Source organism: Lithobates pipiens, unplaced genomic scaffold (genome assembly GCF_037356315.1).
Source record: "Lithobates pipiens isolate NorthernLeopardFrog02 unplaced genomic scaffold, aLitPip1_a1.2 Scaffold_8, whole genome shotgun sequence".
In the NCBI taxonomy this organism is placed as follows: domain Eukaryota; kingdom Metazoa; phylum Chordata; class Amphibia; order Anura; family Ranidae; genus Lithobates; species Lithobates pipiens.
The window spans coordinates 240726654-240747765 of NW_027507903.1; the positions used below are offsets into that span (position 1 = coordinate 240726654).

At 46.1% G+C, this 21112-nt stretch overlaps 1 protein-coding gene across 2 annotated transcripts in view; it reads left to right on the forward strand.

The window, feature by feature from the left end:
* Nucleotides 1–21112, forward strand: part of ZFC3H1 (zinc finger C3H1-type containing) — a 156083-nt gene that overhangs the window by 77934 nt on the left and 57037 nt on the right. For both annotated transcript variants that reach the window (XM_077468543.1, XM_077468544.1), the window contains exons 16-18: nucleotides 1271–1380; nucleotides 13574–13705; nucleotides 13798–13919. In XM_077468543.1, the coding sequence (XP_077324669.1) occupies nucleotides 1271–1380; nucleotides 13574–13705; nucleotides 13798–13919 (364 nt within the window). The remainder of the gene's footprint in view (nucleotides 1–1270; nucleotides 1381–13573; nucleotides 13706–13797; nucleotides 13920–21112) is intronic.

Consider the following 21112-nt stretch of genomic DNA (forward strand, 5'->3'; position numbering starts at 1 on the left):
GTCACTGATCGTCCTTCCCTATAAAAGGGAAGAGACAATCGTGACAGCCACACAGGGAAGCACGGGGAAGGTTTGTTTACACAGACCTCTCCTCGTTCTGCAGCTCTATGACCCAATCGGGTCTGCTCGTCCCGCGGCCACGGTCACAGAGCACAGGACCGGGTCGGGAGCGTGTGGCTGGCGGCGCGCTCCCGACCCACGGCTGGGCACTTAAAGAAGCGCCTACAGCTACGTGATTGTGCCCAGCCGTGCCATTCTGCTGACGTATTTTGGCGTGAGGCGGTCCTTAAGTGGTTAATGGAAGTGCCTTTACTGGCTGTAGAGGAGAGGCAGTTAACAGGATTTAGAACCCGTTAACATCATCATGTTCTGCGTCGCCTTAATGCACATTTTATTAAGGTGCATTTAGATAAAGAAGCACATTCTAGTGAATGGGTTGCCAATGCACAAGACATGCTGCATATTCTTAATACTACATTAAAGGGGAGTCCTCCCCCCAGCAAAAAATTAAGTTGGCAGCTGCACATACTGTAGCTGCTGACTTTTAATACTAGGACACTTATCTATTTGGAATGCAGCGACGATGGCACCCCATCCGATGTTTCCATCGGCTCTCTGTGCTGCCGCCACCATTCATAGTAAGGGAGCCTGGCCGTGAATAATCCGGGCAGCAGGGTATGGCATAGTAGTCTGCATGTGGTGAATCCACATGCAGAATGCCAGATGCTTGGCTTAGAGGACAGAAGAAAGGCTTCAACAGGTAGCAGCTCCCTGGCACCTAGCATAAAGACACTGGTTTGCATGTGGGCGCTGGGGTATGTGATGGCAGGCAGAATGGCCTTGTGGGGATAGTAGTGGGAAAGAACCGGAGACTTTAGTACAAGAAATTGCGCAAACTACTTGCAGGATGTGCATACATTTTTATGAAAGTCTTAAGTAACCGGAAACGTTGTTATGATTTATTATTTTTTTTCCAACTAAATTTGAGGTAGACTGATTTGCACTAGATATGTTCTTGATTCTCTTGCTAACTTTCTTGATAAATATTTTTTTTGTAACTGTTGTGCTTTTTAGGTACCCTATGCCAAAGTGTTAAACTACATCTTCCCAGTTATTGAATAAATTGCAGAGTTCCTAGAATTGGCAGTATGGGTACCTTTTTGTGTTCATATGTAATGACCCACAATGTGATAAGAGTGAAACATAATTTACCCTGAGCTGAATGTTTTATATACAAGTTTTTTTTTTTTGTTTTTTTTTGTTTTTTCAGGTGGCTCCTGTGGATATGGATTTGATTGCCACTCAGACAAAACAGGCAGATGTAAAACCTGTCCCTTTTGGGGCATATCAGAGCCCACTTCTTGTATTTAAGTCCTATAGGTAAGAAGCAAAAAACGTAAGATAATGCTCTTTGGTTGTACATTAAATTGCGAATGTAGAAAATGGCCATCTTTACTATTTGTAGATGTTCATAACAAGCTTTCTTAAAGAAAACCATGCAGGAATTGTTGGTGCTAATTCCTGTAAACCCGGGTGGGGAGAAGGATGATTTGTAACAGCTTTAAGACAAAGGCATAATGAGCTAGTATCTTATACTAGCTCATTATGAAATACTTGCCTTAGAACAAAGCCCTTTAGTGTCGCCTGCACACCGCTGAGACGGTGTGACTCCTTCCCTGGTGTTTTTTGTGGGTTTGCGTGGTCCGGCACTGTGAGTGGCTGGAGTTGCAATGACGTCACTCCTGTGCATGCATGTTTAGGAAATATTGACTCTACCTACAGGTAAGCCTTATTATAGGCTTTCCTGTAGGTAGAAGTAAAAAATAAGACTTCCACTTTAAACGTCATGCTGATACATTAATTTACTCACCAGGAGAAGCAGGTAGGTGAAAGTTAAGTTAAAACATGGAATTGTTAACCAAGAAGGCAAAATATTTGTTCTAAGTGTGACAGCAGGGTAAGTGGCATTATCGGGGTGGAAGCCACCTTGATTCATGAGGTTTTCTTTAAATTATAAAACAAAAGCATATATCATGTAGTCGGTCAGTAATGGCATATATAGTAAATTAGAACTAAAAGCAAGACTACATTTTGGATATTTTTCTTCAATTCCTGTCTCCTAGCGTCCACCCGAACAATGTAATTTATCCCAAGTGAGGGAACCCTGGTTGTTACCAGAACTAGTGTCACCATTGGAGGATTTCCCAAACATTACAGTTCTGGTGACAGCCCAAAATTTGTGTGGGTTTTTTATTCTTGGTGATGATGATAAACAGAATGAAACGCTGCAATTGGGCAGAGGCAGTAATAGAAACCTGACAGAGAGGTCCTAATCCCTCTCCAAAAAAAGCCTTTTAATTATGTCACTTTAACCTCCCTGGCGGTATGATTCAGTCTGGAATTAGGTGCTGAAAGCGGTACAATTATTTTACATGGAAATCTGGCGTTTTATATTGTAGTCCTGTAATTCTTAGGAATAACGCTCTTAAATCTCTTCAAACCAGAGTCTAGCAGAGATCCCGGGTATGATAAAGTTTATAATATAATAAAGAATAATAAAAATGATTCAATAATGTAATCAAATCCTAAAACACTGAAAAAGGGACGCTTTTTGGTTGCTATGGACAATCTCCAAATTCCAGGCAGAAAAAAACAGTATTTATAATATAAAAGCGCATGCAGGGCACTGCACAGACCACTAGGGACAAAGGGGGTGTGTAATTTTGTAATACAGCACTGTAATCTGTAAGATTGCAGTGCTGTGTGTGTTTTGTGTACTTTTACTTTTTTGAATTTGCCGCCGTTCTCCGCTCCCGTGCGCCGTAACGTCGCAGGGAACAGAGCTCGGCGGCATTCGGCCCTCTGAATCGAGCGGAGGACAGCGCGATCACACAGCGCGGGGGACATCGCTGGATTCAGGGGACAAGGTAAGTAACTCTCCCTGTGTCCTCCCTGCATCCAGCGATGCGATCCCGTGTCTGGCTCGGGGTTACCGCTTCTGTTAGTAAAATCCCAACCCGAGCCAGACTCTGGATTACCGCTAGGGAGGCTATATAGTTAATTTGGACCAACTTCACAAAGTGCTGCGGTGCCTCCTAAGCACTGTATGTGTACGGCATGTAACTTCAGCCACATACAATACACAATGCTGGGTTCCGCCTGTGAGACAGACTTCACAAATCACACCCAGAATAATAGTGTTTTGTGTGAATGAATGCAGTCTCCTCTGGCTGAGTGGGAGGGGTGTGCTGTTGACGTTACGCTATTAGACTTGGCCAATCAGAGGAAGATTTTTATTCGTTTTGTTCCGGTGTAACAGTCTGTCTCACAGCCGGAACCCATCATCGTATGTAGCTATGAGGTTACATGCAGTACATACAGTGCTTAGAGACACTGCAGTACTTGGTGAAGCAAATAGTTTGTTTGGACCAGCTTGGTGCTTACAAACTAATGTGATGTGAAACTTGGATGTCCGCTTTAAAGCACTCCAGGTAACAGGATTTGTTTGTCCATTAGGGAACGCTGGAAGTCAGGGTTATTCTGCCACCTTCAGCAAGATTGGACACTGGCTAATATAACTGTGAGCTTGCTCAGAATATAATCCCTCCTACTATTGGCATGCTTGTTCCCTAGACGGTTGGATGTCTTTTCTCTGCAGTTTTCTTACCTTTTTCTTCATCAGATGTGTCTTTTGTGGCCCAATGTGAGGGTCATCAGATTAAGAGAAGGCCAGGGTCATGTACTCATTCAGATATTTTACCATGCGTATAGTGTGAGATCATCCATATAACTGGGTGCTCTGAGAAATTCACTTAGGGTTATAGGAACATCTCTGGGTCATCGGTTGTCCCTTCAGTATGCTATGGTTCCCTACAGTACTCTTGATTTTGTTAGCTAGGTCCACATAACATGATTGTTTTCCTCTTGGCACACTTTGTGCTGAGCATGTGACCATGGACTGGCTACTCAGTTGCATAAAAGTGCATTCTTGCATGGTTTTAAACATGTGTATTTATGCACTGAGCTAGCATCTGCATTATCTATGGCAGGTGTCCCCAAACGTTCTAAGCAAAGGGCCAGTTTACTGTCCTTCAAAATTTAGGGAGCCAGACTGTGGTCACTGGGAGAAAAAAGTCCTGGCATCAGTGGGAGTAAACCATGCCGCATCATTTGTCAAAGGGAGGGGTTTTGCGCTCTTTGTTACAGCGCTGACTTCTGAAGGTTTATGATCCAGTCACACCTTCGTAAAGTTTGAACTGTCCACACCACATTGTTGTCCACAACTTCCATTAACTGTTTCCTCAACAGAGGTCATCCCTCTATTCCACAATGATAGATTGGAAGACATGAAGTGAGGAAGGGGTTGACGGCAGAATTCTCGTTTTCATCCCTTAGGAAATATCTCTAACGCCCAAGCATTTGATATGCTGACTGAGCAAATGCTCACAAGCCGACACATGTCTTCCCACTTTGGAAAATGGGGGCACCCTTTCTTGCTGAAAGGAGTTAAACACAAACTTTGGGGACTTGAACTCCAGAGTTTGTAGGAGAACTGATTACCAGGCCTGGGCTTGGTTTTGGAGGTTGAGACCTTAAAGTAACAAAAGGAACCCTTCTTGGCCTCCGTAGGATAAGCAGGCCAAGACTATATAAATGGACTATGCATTTTACTGTAAACACTGCTCCTAAATGCATCTAAAAAAAAATTAGATTACTATCAACCATTTCATCTAACAATGCATATCTAGATGCATCTTCAACTGAATAGGGGAATTTTCAAATTCTCTGCCCCTAGACTTGTACTCTCAATCTAGGAGTAACCTAACTCTTCACATCTGCGTACGGGTTCTGGGACTGATGGGAGCCTCAATTGGGCTATTTGTAGCTAATCATTGCTATTGCTCATCACTCATTTGGACTGCTTTTGGGCATCCAAACAGTCCCTGAATTATGTTCTATTCAGGGTCTAAGAATACTCACTTTGTGACCTGTGCTCTACTTCAAGATATTGAGTTTACAGTTAAGTCAAATACCCTAATACCTTTTTCTTATCGTACATCATGGGACACAGAGCCATAGTAGTTACTATGGGGGTTATAGGCCACCTTCAGGTGATGGACACTGGCACGCCCTAAGACAAAATGTGCCCTCCCCGTATAACCCCTCCCACTACCGGGAGTACCTCAGTTTTTTTTTCCGCCAGTGTTTAATGTGTTGATCACAAGTAAAGCTGTGCTGAGCTTGCTGGGGCTAGCCATGCTGACTGAATCCAGTCGGAGTGTCTTTTCTGGCCAAATTGAATGGTACTCGGGCCTCGTATCCGAAGAAACTAGGTTTCTCTTTTGTTCATTGATGACCTTGGGTTATATCGCCACCTTCAGGAGAGGACTAGGCAGAACATGTAAAACATGTAAAAACAGCAGAACTGCATAGCACCACCCAGGGGGCACTCCCGCTGGCTCCAACCCCTCACCCTGCTTCCTGCAGCTCAGTTTTTTCTGCCTAGTGTAGAAGGACCTGGTTCCCTGGTGCTGGAGTTCTTTTTTCTTTTTTTTTTCCCTACAATTTTTGATCCTGTGATCTACAATCAACAGCATGCTGAGTCAGCCACGACATGCCCCTTTCTGGTCCAGGGGCGGCCTGTGAGCTATATGCTCCGGGGCACACATGACCAGGCTACTGCTGTCCGTGTCGGTGTGCTGTGGCCGACAGCCACCTCGTAATACTCGGGTGATGGGTCTGTGGTGTAATGCGTCCAGCGGTCCCGACAGGAGGGGTAAGTATGGCTCCACCTGTCTCGAGCAGGCCGCGGTCTTTTTTCAGAGGCCGTGCCCATTTTCCTGTAGCCTTAATCAGTGTATTACTGTCGGCCATTTCCTAGAAGGTTTGGCGGTAATTTTTTTGGAGTTTTCTTTGATAGATCAGCCGGTGGCCATTTTCTTGTAGCCTCAGCTTGTTTTTACTCCAGCACTGGTGACTGTATGCATCTAGAATGGTGTGATTTTTTTAATTTATTTTTTTCCCCCTCAAAACACCTCAAGCTTGACACAGGGGCGAGTGGACAGCAAGGGCACGGTGCAGTACCTGGGTCAGGGTGGGGAGTCCTGCGAGAGGGGTCCCTCAATCTGTAAAGCAGCTAGGAGGGTGGGATTGGTGTGCCTTGCCTTAGGTCCCTGAGTGGTGACAGGCAAGTGAGGGTCAGCATGGCATCAGGAGCTGGCGCTTCTTCCCCAGACATCCCTGTTGCAACTGGCTCACTTGCACCTGCGGTGCCCATGGAGATTTTCGTTGCCAGGGTGGAAGCGGCGGGGCGGGCGTAAGGGGGGCTAAAAAGATGGCATCCTCCTCTGAGAGTGATGTGGCCAGTCAGGGTGCCATCAGGGGGGATTGGTGTTGCAGCAGGCTCTGGACACTACAGCCCCTATGTATATATCACTCGTGAGGTTTTTTCTTCTGCTATTTTAAGTTTGGAACAGAAGATTGATGCTTTATTCGCTTCCCAGATTAGGCCTAAGTGTAGCAGATCCCTGTCCATTGCTCAGGACACTCATACTGAGGAACAAGGGGTAAGAGCTCATGAAGCTCTCTCAAAAGCAATAGCCAGGAGCTCCACAGCCAACGCGTACAGCATGGGCGATATGGGGCACCCCTGGCGTGTACCGCGTGATAGAGAGAAGGGGCTGGAAATCTGGCCATTTACAAGGATTCGGGCAGTGGGGGCCTGATAGAGGAGCGGAATCCAGCGCACAAACTTAGGGCCGAAGCCAAACCTGTGCAGGCACTCCCACAGGTAACCCCACTCCACCGAATCAAACGCCTTTGCGGAATCCAGACTAACCACCACCCTAGAACCGGTGTTGTCATGAGGGGCCTGCAAGTTCATAAACCATCTCCTAAGATTAAATGGCGTATTCTTTCTGGGCATAAATCCGGTCTGGTCTGCGTGAATAAGGTGAAGTATTACTTTATTAAGTCTAAGGGCGAGAATCTTGGCCAATATGTTGACGTCCAGTTGCAGGAGCGATATGGGGCGGTAGGACTCGGGGTAGAGGGGATCTTCACCTGGCTTTGGGATGAGGACTAACAGCGCCTCATTCATGGTAAGAGGATGCACGCCAGTGTCAAATATGTGAGTATGGAGCATATGAAGTTTAGGGAGTAGAACCTCCTGAAACTGGGTGTAGAACTCCTGGGGAAGGCCATCTGAACCTGGGGCTTTGGATGGTGGCAAACATGCCATTGCCTCCTCTATACACTCCTCAGTTATAGGGGCCTCAAGGAGCTCAACCTGGGATTCTGTGAGGACTGGGAAGTTCACGGTCTGCAGCAGGGTATGCAAGTCGTCCAAGGAGCCAGTATCCTCAGAGGTGTATAGGTCGGCATAAAATCGAAATTCTTGAGCTACCTCCATCGGATCCGACAGTGTGGTTCCTGCCGCAGACTCAAGTTGGACCACCACCGGGGGACTATGGTCCAGGTGAGCCATAATATAGGCCAACAACCTCCCCGCCCGCTCACCATATTCATAAGCTTTTTGTTTGCTGTAAGATTTTCCTCCCCACTCTATCAAGGTGTAGATGGCCGGTGAGTCTAGACTGCAATCGCAATTTGGCGGAATTGGAGGGTGTGGGGTGCGCAAGGAATTCGCTCTCCAGCACTTCCAACGTCTTTTCAGCCTGCTGTACAGCCAGCCTCAAAGAGTCCTTATAACAACTAATGCGAGTTATCATCGGCATGCGGGCGTGCAATTTAAAGGCTTCCAACACCAGACCAAACGAAGCAGAGTCCGTATTGACTCGAAAGTAGTATTCCCATTCATGCTGGACGGCCTCCAAATCAGGGAGGACCGTTGGCCAAAAAGGATTCAGCCTCCACAGGCGGGACGCCGGGGTGGAAGGCAGGCGAATCCTGGCCCAATAGGGCGAGTGGTCAGATGGGACCCTGGTTCCAAACAGCACATCCTGTAGACATGGAAGCAGGGCAGGGGAAAGCAGGATCATATCTATCCGGGACATGGCATTGTGTGCCCGCGTGAAACAGGAATACGCCTTCAGGGTAGGGTGTCTATACCTCCATGTATCAGTCAGGGCAAATTCAGCAAGGAACCTGCCAAACCTGCTCAACGGTGGGGGGGGCGCAGGGGACTGAGTGAGTCTATCCAGATCGGGGGCCATCACTGAGTTAAAGTCCCCTAGCCACATGGCTGGCAACGTGGGGTGCTGCAACATAAAATCAATCCCTTCCTGAAGGGCTTCCAAACTGAAAGGGCGGGGGTATATAAAAGGCTAGTAAAAGGAACTCCAGGCCTCCATCTGTAACATGCAAAATAAATAGCGCCCCCGTCTATCCAACTGCAGAGTGTGAAGGTAAAATTGGGCGGTTTTAGCCACCAGAACTGCAACCCCACTAGAATTGTTGGTATGGGGGGCATGATACATCCACCCCACCCACGGTTTCTTAAGGGACAATTGTAGCTGACACGTAATGTGAGTCTCAACCAGCACCATAATGTCCGCATGCATTTGCTTAAGGTGAGAAAGCACCGCCACCCTCTTAACCACTTTAAGGGTCGCCATTGCAAACAGTCATCACATTACAGGACATTTGGAACAAATGGTAACCGCCCGAGCCCACAACCTCCCTCAGTTGGACCCTCACACAGGACAATGCACAGGGAGATGGCAACCCCCCCCACCCGACACAGGCCCACCCCGCACCCACACTCATTGACTCTTCTCACACCCAGAATAAGATCCAGGGGCGGCACAGTTAATTCACGGTAAACAGAATCAAGCAGTAGAACAGCTGTCAGACATATGTAAAGTACAAACATAAAAACAATGTGCAACTTAAACTTCAAACAAAACCATAAGGTTGTAAGGTGTAGCTTAACAGTGCCTACACTGGACCGGCAAGGCAGTAAAAATACAAAGCAGCACTCTAAATTCATGAGAGCTGAGGCCGGCCAGGGAAACATGACTTGAAATGGCAGCAAGAAGCGCACTCGGCCACGAAGGACAATGAGGGGTATATCCAGGTGTATAGAGAGTGCGTAGCCAGATGCACTCCCCGTCAGAAACGGGGACGAACAAAAGTTATCTGTGCTGTATGGCTGGGTAGGTAGTCTCATCGTGGAAAGGTTTTGGCCGAGAACAGTGTCCAGATTCCCGGCTGCAAAGTCTCTGTGGAAAGGGGGGACCCATAAGGAATAGGGCAACAGTATTGCTTGGCATCAACAGGGGCTCACAAGAGGCATCAAGGGGTGCCCATAGACATGTGTAAGGCACTCCATTCAGTGAAGGGCTAATAAAATAGGAGAGGGCAGCAAGAACCCAAGGCTACTCACAGTTCATAACATGGCTGTCACTCGTCCGTTGAGGTAAGCATCGGGGCCGCTGTGGTGCAGCATAATGGCTAGCAGAGTCAGGCAGGGGCATCATCCGGGCACTGCTCCAGCCAGGAGAGTACAGGAACGGGGTCCTCAAACAAGTGGGTTTTGCCGTCCCGTACAACCCGGAGCCTAGCAGGGAACATCATCGCGTAGGCCAGGTGACGGATGCGGAGCTGACGATTGGCTTCGGTAAACTGAACACAGCGATGCGCTTGTCCTCATAGGGAAGGTTGCCCTTCTCGCGGGTAAGGCGCAGGACCGCATCCCGGTCACTGTAGTTGAGCATCTTTACAATAAAAGTGCACGGTGGGGCACCAGGAGGCAGGGGTCTAGAGGCCAGGCGATGGGCGCGCTCAACTGCAAATGTAGAGGAGAAGGCCTCCTGGCCAGAATTTTGTAATCAGCAGGCAATTAAAGAAATGCAGGGGGGTCAGAGCTCTCCACCTTCTCAGGTAATCCCACGAAGTGGAGATTACAGCGGCGCATTCCATTTTCATTTTCATCCTGCTTGCTCAGGATGGCGGTTAGCTGATGCTGCAGCCTATCAGTGGAGACCTGAAGGGGGGATGTCATCCTCCACCTGCCCCAGCCTGCGCTCCGCTTTGCCGACCCTCTCCCTCAGTTTATGCAGGTCTTGATGAATGAGGGATATGTCCACTTTAACCTGCTCGATCTTAGAGGTAAGGGAGGTGCGGCAGAGAGTAACAGCCTCGAGGATGCGAGCTGTGTCGCCGGAGGGAAGATTCTCCTCACTCGGTCCCGACGCAGCGCCATCTTCCTCCACGAGGTCCGGGCCGTCCGCTCGGAACTCGGAGTCTAGCGAACGCGCCCTGAGATCTTTTCAGCGGCGACATATTCATGGGGTGTTCTCCCGAGAGAGGTAGGATGATGTGCCATTTAAAAGGGTCAAATTAGTCCACAAGGATGAGATAAAGGATGAAGTGCAGCCGGAGCTCTTACAAAGTGCGTCCTACGCCATGCAGCTGCAGGCTACGCCCCTTCACCTGACATCTTTCTGTCGTTATGTCAAAGATGGGGTGTTCCGGACGTGGATCTGTTCGCGTCCAGATTCAACAACAAGGTCAACAACTTTGTGACTGGGACAAGGGATCCGCTGGCATGCGGAACTGACACCTTGGTCTTTCCATGGGATCAGTTTTCACTAATCTATGCGTTTCCTCTGGTTCTGCTGCTTCCACGCAGCCTTTGCACAATCAATTGGGAAGGGAAGGAGGCGATTCTGGTGGTCCAGGAGATCTTGGGGCTAGGGGACCCTTGGACCCTGCCACCGTGGCCAGACCTTCTCGCACAAGGTCCGGTATTCCATCCTCCTTACCAACGCTACATTTAATGGTTCGGCTGTTGAAACCCACATTCTAAACGACCATGGGCTGTTACCTTCTGTAGTGTCTACTTTGGTAATGCTAGTAAGCCAGCCTACAGAGTCATCCAGGGGTGGGCACCCCAGAAAATATGTCATAGGTAGGATACTTGAATTCCTACAGATGGGATTGGAAATTAAGCTGGCCTTGAGTACTATCAAGGGCCAGGTCTTGGCCTTATCGGTATTGTTTCAAAGGCCTCTTGCTTCTTGCTCCCTGGTTCTTATCTTTATTCAGGGGGTTACACGGATTAATCCTCCAGTCAGGGCAACCCTGAATCCTTGGGACTTGAATTTAGTCCTGTCGGCTTTAGAAAAACAGCCTTTTGAGCCTATACAGGATATACACTTGGTCCTCCTGACGAGGAAGTTAATTTTTTTTGGTTGCCATATCCTCTACCAGAAGAGTATCAAAGTTGGCGGCTCTTTCTTGTAAAGAGCCATAGTTGATTATTCATAAGGATAAGGTAGTATTACGGCCTCATCCTAGATTCCTACCAAAGGTAGTGACAGGTTTTCATTTAAACCAGGATATTGTCCTAACTTTTTTCCCAGAACCTCGATCTGTGGAAGGGAGTTCACTGCATTCCCTTGATGTAGTGAAAATGGTCAGTCTATTTAAAGGTGATCACTCAGATTCGCAAAACCAGATGTTTTGTATATTGTCAAAAGGTCCTAAAAGAGGACAGGCACCGTAAAAGTCTAATCAAATTTCCAAATAGGTTTGTCAAGTGATTGTTCAAGCTTGTGGTCTAAAGAGGAAAATTCCTTCTTTTCATGTTAAAGCGCACTCCACCAGAGCTGTTAGTGCTTCCTGGGCAGTGCATCCATGGCTCAGATCTGCAAGGCCGCAACTTGGTCTTCAGTCCATACATTTACCAGATTCTATCAGACGATGTAAAAGGTCATGAGTATATCGCCTTTGGGCGCAGTGTACTGCAGGCTGCAGTACAAATCCTCTAGTTTCTTAATACCCTACTTTTGTTGTGTCTCCCTCCCTTCAGTTGCCATTGCTATGGGACATCCCACATAGTAGCTACTATGGCTCTGTGTTCTGTGGTGTACAATAAGAAAATAGCATTTTTATAACCGCTTACCTGTAAAATCCTTTTCTTTGAAGTACAACACGGGACACAGAGGTTCCTCCTTTCTTTGGTATACACTGGTATTGCTTGGCTACAAAACTGAGGTGCTCCCAGTAGTGGGAGAGGTTATATAGGGAGGGCACCTTTTGTCTTAGGGCGTGCCAGTGTCCATCACCTGAAGGTGCCTATAACCTACATAGTAACTATTATGGCACTGTGTCCCGTGATGTACGTCAAAGAAAATGATTTTACAGGTAAGCTGTTACTTTTATTGGGGGTCCCTCTTGATTATTTCCAGTTTCTTTAGATTGGCTTTCTATTGCTGCATTCTTGTTTGTACCACCTTACTATTTGCTACAAACATAATGCCTGGTACACACAATGATTTTATCAGACGAATGATCGTCTGTGTTTTTTTTTTTTTTTTTGGCATGCTAATCTCGGATCGAACAGAAGTTTAATAAGTCCTGAAAATTCTCGTACAACAGAATAAAAATTCAAAAGTGAGGAGTTGTAATGCATCTTGGTTTTTAATTTCTTGCATGTCTGTTAAGATAACATCAGATGTTTTGATCAGCTCACGAAAGCTCTGTACGAACGATGCGATTATCGTACGTTTGCTTTGAAAGCAGTATTTTTCCTACAATTTTATGATTGTGTGTTCAAGGTTGAAGCAACTATTAACTTTCTTGTGAACCTCCTTTAGTCAAGGCATGTATATCAGCCAGTGCTCTCCAGTGAGCAATCGGTGCACAAGAATTTATTTTTTTATCCCCTTAAGTACATCTACTAATATACTGCTAATGCACTCAGTTATTGAAACAGAACTATTGTCATTTATTAGTATACAGTAGTCTATTGTAAATCTGTACTGTGAGGCCTGAAGCATGTGCTATTTTAAAACCATTGATTTGCTGTAATAAAGAGGCTGCGAGATTGGCATACACAAGGTGGCATCCTTTCACCATTGCTTTAAATGCCCTGTGTTTTGGTTGATCTTTTAGACTTGTGTGTTTTTGTTTATTTCTTTTAGATCTACAGATGGTACTTCACACTTTGTAGCCTTTAAAATGACTATTGAGTACATCACAACTGTGTTGAATTAATGATTACTTTTTAGAAATATTATTTTTCTGATCACAAATTTATGACATGGCTGCTAGTTTCCAGATGCATGTATTTGAATCTTAGCTGTATGTAAAAATTGAATGCTAATTTCTGAAAATATTAACGGGAGAAAACCATGAAATGTAAATCGAGGTAGACGGGAGAAAAAGAGAATTGCAATCCCTTAAGGCTACTTGGAACAGGTCAGGATTCAAATTTGTGTTTTTTTTTTTTTTGTTTAGATGATTTGTATCAGTTAACAAAATAATTTATAACTGTATGAGTGACAATTGTTCTGAAACATTTGCAAGGGAAATTTGCAAAAAATGTTTAAAAAACCCAGAAAAATCGCAGATGGGTACAGTATTATAACTAAACTGGGTGATGGGATTCAGTTGAAAGGAAACAATAAGGTCTCTGGGAATTTAAGATGGGCCGCAAAATAGGAACCCATGCCTAGGAAACCTCAAAGCATAGTGTATATAAATGTACAAAAGTCAGATAAGGCTGTATATGCATATATCCAAATAGTTTTTTTGCTCCAACATGACCCATAGTTTGAGTCTGGTATCAAATTGTATTAATTATGAATCCACAATCTTTTTTCAGATTCAGTCCATATTTTCGCACGAAAGAGAAGCTGCTTTTGAGCTCTGTATCTTATAGCAACATGATCGAACCCAAGACTTTTTTCTGTCACTTTGACCTTACAGGCACATGCAATGATGATGACTGTCAGTGGTAAGTTGGAATTCCTACCAAGGTCTCCCTTTTCCACATCAAATGAGCAAATCATACTGAAAGTACTACTTTTTTACTTTTTAACTTTCTAGGCAACACATGCGTGATTGCACGCTCAGTCGTAAACAGCTATTTCAAGATATTTTGTCTTATGACTTGGACTTGATTGGATGCTCTGAGAATAGTGCTGATGATGAAATTATAGCTGCAACTGGTATGTTTTGCATTACAATTTTCAATCCGAGTTGTTAGCTAAATGATGGGTGCAATTTTACTCTGTTTTCCCATATGCCATTACCCTGATTTTCTGACTAATGGTTAACCACTTGCCGACCGCCTCACGCCGATGTACGTCGGCAGAATGGCACGGGCAGGCATAAGCACGTACATGTACGTGATTTGCCTCCCGCGGGTCGGGGGCCCGATCGGGCCCCCGCCCGGTGCCTGCGGCGGTCGGTTTTCGTTCGGGAGCGATCCCGGACGAGGGGACGGCCATTCATTCATGGCCACCCCCTCGCGATCGCTCCCGACGAATGGAAATCCCCGGTGACATCACTTCCTCTCCTGTAATGTAAACACAGGAGAGGAAGTGATGTATTCTCTCCTCCGTGTCGGTATTTTTCGTTCCGACACGGAGGAGAGCGGATCAGTGAGTTGCACCAACACATCCCACACACAGTAGAACATGCCAGGCACACTCACACCCCCCCTTTACCCCCCGATCACCCCCCCAATTACCCCTGCCCCCCCAGTCACAGTGACACCAATGTCATTTTTTTTTTTTTTTTTTTTTTTTTTTGCATTGGTGTCATTTGTGACTGTAATAACTGTTAGGGCAGTTAGGGTTAGCCCCCTTTAGTTCTAATGTACCCCCCTAACCCCCCCAATAAAGGTTTAACCCCGTGATCACCCCCCGTCGCCAGTGTCACTAAGGCTGGGTTCACATTGCAGCGGTTTATGAGAACGAATGTGATTCGCACCGCACTGCAGTGCAAATCACATCCGATCTCTGTGCGATTCAAGTTCAGCCATTCGCCGCACCCGCCACACCCGCCGCACCCGCCGCAAATTCGCACGGGACCCTTTTTTTGGCCCGCAGCAGAATCGGATCGCATGGGTGTTCACACCATGCGATCCGAGTTTGCAGATCGCACTGCGATATGCGAACTGATCTGGGGGTGTCAGTAACATTTCACTGACACTCCCAGCAGTTCGCATAGGGCAGTGTGAACTGCCGCCGGGAGGCATGCGATGCGGGAACCCGCCGCGGATTCGCGGCGTTTCCGCATCGCTCCAGTGTGAACCCAGCCTAATAAGCGATCATTTTTCTGATCGCCGTATTAGTGTCACAGGTGACGCTAGTTAGGCAGGTAGGTATTTAGGTTCGCCGCAGCTTTTTATAGCGCTAGGGACCCCCATATACTACCGCATAAAGCCCCCTGATTGCCCCCTAGTTAACCCTTTCACCAGTGATCACCATATAACTGTTACAGGTGACGCTGGTTGGTTAGTTATTTTTTTATAGTTTCAGGGCACCCGCCATTTATTACCTAATAAAGGTTTAACCCCCTGATCACCCGGCAGGTGTCATTTGTGACTAATAACTGTTAGGGCAGTTAGGGTTAGCCCCCTTTAGTTCTAAGGTACCCCCCTAACCCCCCCAATAAAGGTTTAACCCCGTGATCACCCCCCGTCGCCAGTGTCACTAAGGCTGGGTTCACATTGCAGCGGTTTATGAGAACGGATGTGATTCGCACCGCACTGCAGTGCAAATCACATCCGATCTCTGTGCGATTCGAGTTCAGCTATACAGATAGTATGGCTGAATTCGTGTCGCACCCGCCGCACCCGCCGCAAACTCGCACGGGACCCTTTTTTTGGTCCGCAGCAGAATCGGATCGCATGGGTGTTCACACCATGCGATCCAAGTTTGCAGATCGCACTGCGATATGCGAACTGATCTGGGGGTGTCATTAACATTTCACTGACACTCCCAGCAGTTCGCATAGGGCAGTGTGAACTGCCGCCGGGAGGCATGCGATGCGGGAACCCGCCGCGCATTCGTGGCGTTCCCGCATCGCTCCAGTGTGAACCCAGCCTAATAAGCGATCGTTTTTCTGATCGCTGTATTAGTGTCACAGGTGACGCTAGTTAGGCAGGTAGGTATTTAGGTTCGCCGCAGCTTTTTATAGCGCCAGGGACCCCCATATACTACCGCATAAAGCCCCCTGATTGCCCCCTAGTTAACCCTTTCACCAGTGATCACCATATAACTGTTACAGGTGACGCTGGTTGGTTAGTTATTTTTTTATAGTTTCAGGGCACCCGCCATTTATTACCTAGTCTCACTAGTGTACCCCTAAATTTAGGGGTGTCTACTTTCTAAAATGGGGTCATTTGGGGGGGGGGGGTTTGTGCCATCTTGGCATTTTATGGCCTTCAAAACTGTAACGCCCTTAGAAAGCCTGAAGGCGGTGCTTGGTTTTTGGGGCCCCGTACGCGGCTAGGCTCCCAAAAAGTCCCACATATGTGGTATCCCCGTACTCAGGAGAAGCAGCAGAATTTATTTTGGGGTGTCATTTCACATATGCCCATGGCATGCGTGAGCAATATATCATTTAGTGACAACTTTGTGAAAAAAAAAAAAAGTTTGTAATTTTCCCGCAACTTGTGGCAAAATATAAAATATTCCATGGACTCAACATGCCTCTCAGCAAATAGCTTGGGGTGTCTACTTTCTAAAATGGGGTCATTTGTGGGGGTTTTGTGCCATCTTGGCATTTTATGGCCTTCAAAACTGTAATAGGTAGTGAGGCGTGAAATCAAAAATTTACGCCCTTAGAAAGCCTGAAGGCGGTGCTTGGTTTTCGGGGCCCTGTACGCGGCTAGGCTCCCAAAAAGTCCCACATATGTGGTATCCCCGTACTCAGGAGAAGCAGCAGAATTTATTTTGGGGTGTCATTTCACATACGCCCATAGCATGTGTGAGCAATATATCATTTAGTGACAACTTTGTGTAAAAAAAAAAAAAAAAATTTTTTTTTTGTCATTATTCAATCGCTTGAGGCAAAAAAATAAAATATTCAATGGGCTCAACATGCCTCTTATCAATTTCCTTAGGGGGTCTACTTTCCAAAATGGGGTCATTTGGGGGGGTTTTGTACTGCCCTGTCATTTTAGCACCTCAAGAAATGAGATAGGCAGTCGTAAACTAAAAGCTGCGTAAATTCCAGAAAACGTACCTTAGTTTGTAGATGTGACAACTTTTGCGCAAACCAATAAATATACAATTATTGACTTTTTTTTTACCAAAGACATGTGGCTGAATACATTTTGGCCTAAATGTATGACTAAAATTGAGTTTATTGGATTTTTCTAATAACAAAAAGTAGAAAATATCATTTTTTTTCAAAATTTGCGGTCTTTTTACGTTTATATCGCAAAAAATAAAAATCGCAGAGGCAATCAAATACCATCAAAAGAAAGCTCTATTTGTGGGAAGAAAAGGACGCAAATTTTGTTTGGGTACAACATTGCATGACCGCGCAATTACCAGTTAAAGCAGCGCAGTGCCAAAGTGTAAAAAGACCTCTGGTCATTTACCAGCAAAATGGTCCGGTCTGAAAGTGGTTAAATATGCAAACTCTGGTGCAGGCCCCATAATGAGCTGGTTTCTCCAGTGTTTTCTTCACTAATATCAAAGCGCTTGCACCTTACATAGGTGATGATGGCTTTCGACATAACAGCATGTAGATCAACAGGCCATTCTCTGAGAGCTTCAAGAACATAGTAAAGAGGACTCTGGCTGTACCATGAATTGCTTTGTAAATGGGATTGCTGTCCAGCCAGGACATTGAAGAGGATCTAAGCTGTGGAATCTATGTACATTTGTTTTATAGCTTGTCATGTCCCCATAATGTGCATTGTGCCCTAACCTGTCCTGTGTCAGTTATTTTTCGAAAAGATTCAGGCTAAAAATATACTTTTACATGTACTTCTGTATAGGGAACATTTCCTCGTGCCCCTGAAATGCATGCTAGTGTGTTTGTTTGTTTTTTTTTTTTTCTTTTCTACTGTCTGTATAAAACATATTAAAACCTGCATGGGCTTGCAGATATTTGTGTTGTAAGTAAACAGCCAATCAGCAACACTAATTCCTGCTTTTCTGTTGAGGTCGTTCTCAGCCTAGTTTTTGGACTGTGTCTTATCCATAACCCACTGGAGATTGCAGGATCTGCTTGTAAGTGACCCTTAGTCAGTGAGCTCTGTGTGGGGGTGCTTTCCAGATTGGTTCTTGCCACTGTGCAATGCTTTCCAGGTCCAAAACTGCTGGCATTGTCTCTGCACTTGCTCTGAAGACTCCTAGGGAGTGGGCTAGTGGCGCTGGTTAGCAGGTGTTACTAATTTTTGCTTGGTTTCCTCAGCTGGAAGCGTCTGCACCCAGAGATGCTCCAGAACCTTTAGCCATTACTTAAGTTTTGTAGGACCTTCATCTTCGGGAAGGTTTGGCAGCTTTCACTTTGATAGGCTAAGAAGCCTGGCCCTTATGTTGGGTGACCCTGAGTGTGCTGTTATTGACTGCACTGTTTTGCTTATGTGGCTGGTTTTCAGTCTGTTCAGAAAGTTTACTTCAGATTCTGTCTTTCCTAATCAAAAATCAGACGCTCAGTTGGACAACAATCGTACATACGGTACGATTGTTGACCAACCGAGCGTCTGATTTTTGTCAAAAGGACGTGTGCCAGGATATCGTCTTGCATACTAATGGTACACAATTGTCATGCCACAAACACAAATGTAGTGACGTACTACGAGGAATTTCAGCTCTTGAGAGCCACCCTTTGGGCCCCTTCTGGTAATTTCGTTTTTGGTAAACATTGATTCCAAGCATGCTTGTTTGTACTTTTGACTTTTGTGTGATGGATTTGTGTACTGACCATACAGAAATCGGACGTCAAGCTGTTGTCCGCTTAAAATTTGCTAGCCTGTCATCCAACATTTGTTGGCCGAAAGTTGGACAATTGCCAAAAAGAGCGTTCTAATGGTAGGATTTTAGGATAAGTCTGTCAACAGACAATTGCCTGCCAACAATAGTACTGTGTGTACGAGGCTTAAGATTCTTGTCTGGCTGTTTTTTTTACCTGTATGATGGCGCACTTGGCTTTGCTGCACATGCTCCGTAGCCTTTATCTGGGTGCACGGATATTTACGTCCTATGCAAATAGTCATTTCCATTTGCCTGGACCACGAAACGTGTGCGTGCGCACACAGAACGTTCCGGCGCACACCCAGCTTATTTAAGCTGTGTAGGCCAAGCATGTGGTGCTTCTGGAAGGCAGCTGTCGGACACAGAGCAGACTCTGAACAAACACTTGCAGTAGTTCATTTTTCCTTACCCGGGTCATGTGAGTTGCCAGGTGTTGCTTGGCAGGCTAAAGGTGCTTAGCAGGATTGTTGCATAGGGGCTTGGTGAGCCCTATTAAAGGGTCTCCCTTCTGAGTTGTTTTCGTACTACACCCAAGTACTCTTTGGCTATTAAATGTCTTCCAAAAAGAGGAGTGGGACTAACGCCACAGGGAAGGGCACACCTATGTCAGTAGTTCCTGATGAACCTAGTTGTATCCTTAGTGTTGTATCCCCTGAAGGATCAGGGGCTTCTGGGCAGTCTGAGCTGCTGCGCCTATCTGGTTTTGTGCCTACAGTCGATGCTGCTGCTTCACCCTTTATCACGAAGGATGAACTGTTCTCACCCCTAGCGGGGTTAGAGCATAGGATTGCTGGCATTATTGCCTCCATTTCGCTGGGAGGGCTAGGAAGTGTAACAGATTCCCCTCCCCAGAGTTTCCTAGTCTGGAGTAGGAAATGGGTTGAGGATGGGGGAAGAGCTTAAAGCTCAGGATTTGGTGGAGTGCCTGGCAGATGAGTATGCTTCCGAGCAATCTGGACAAGAAATTTTCCAATCGATGTCTGCCTCTCAGTTGCAGAGTCTTTTGATCCTTACTCCTTTAGGTTGCCTCTTGCAGAGGTGACTGAGCCCCCCCACCCGAGTCCTCTCTGGGATCTCTGAGGCCTCTTCAGGTCGCACTTTCTTTCCCTCTACACCCCCTGTTGGAACATGCGGTGTACGCTGATAGGGAACATCCTGACAGGAACTTTTGTTCCTCCTAAAAGGTTTTCCCTTTTTATATCCCATGAATGAAAAGTTTGTTAAAAAATAGAGCGTGCCATCTGTAGATGCAGCAGTCTCTTCCTTAAACAAGAATTTAACTTGTCGGGTAGATAACGCACAGGTCTTGAAAGACCCTGTTGACAAGAAATTGCAGTTATTATTAAAGGCTTCCTTTTCTTCGGCCAGTTCAGCTATTGCAGCAATTGATATTTATTTGGTAGTCCGTAAAGGATCAAGTCAAACGGTCCGATAGGCCTAACCAGGAGGATGATCTGCCTGAAGGTAAGACAGATATTCCTTGAGTGCTGTGCTTTTTGCTTTTGATGCTTTAAAGGATTCATTACAGCAGGTTTCTCATCTGGCTCTTGTCTGTACATATGCGCAGTCTTTTATGACTTAAGAACTGGTCAGCCGAGCTTCCTTGTAAAAAGTTATTGGCAGGTTTCCTGTTTTAGGGGGGATCGTTTATTCAGTGATCACTTGGACAAACATATATCCAAAAGATTTCCAAAGGAAAGAGTGCTCTACTTCCTGTGAAGAAAAGCACCAGATGTCCTTCATTTGAAAACCCAGGGACTGCTTCCTCAAATGTATCCGCATCAGGGTGGTTCTGCTGCCAACAGGGTGCTAGGGCCAGGGGCAAGCTGCAAGGCAAGAGCCAGAAAAAGCCCGGGTCCAGAATTCTTCTAAACCCAGCACAAAGCCCTCCTTTTGAGGGGACACCCCCACTCCATTGGGTAGGGGGTAGGCTGCTGCACTTTGTGGACATTGGGAAAACTATGGTCAGAAGGGGGAGAAAAGACTTCTATAGCCACACAGGAAGCCTAGATTCATCCCAGTAAGATGGCATCCTCCCCTAAGAGTAATATGGCTGGTCAGAGTGAGCCATCAGGAGGGGCAAGTGTTGCAGCTGCTCTTAAACACTCCAGCCCCTGTGTATATTACTAAGGAGGTTTTCTTTTTTTTTCCCTTCAACCTTTTTAAGCTTGAAGCAAAATTTTGTTTGATGCTTTTAATCGCATCTCAGAGTGGGACTAAGCGTAACAGGTCCCTGTCCATTGCTCAGGACCCTCATACTGAGGAACAAGATGCAAGAGATGACGAATTTCTCTCAAACCAGGAAAAGGCGGCTGGCTGTCTCCTCTTCCGAAGAACCTGATGTGGAGTATCGGGCTCACTAAATTGGTCCGCTCCACATTTTTACTACCAGTAATGTTGTCAGTCGATGAGCCCACTAC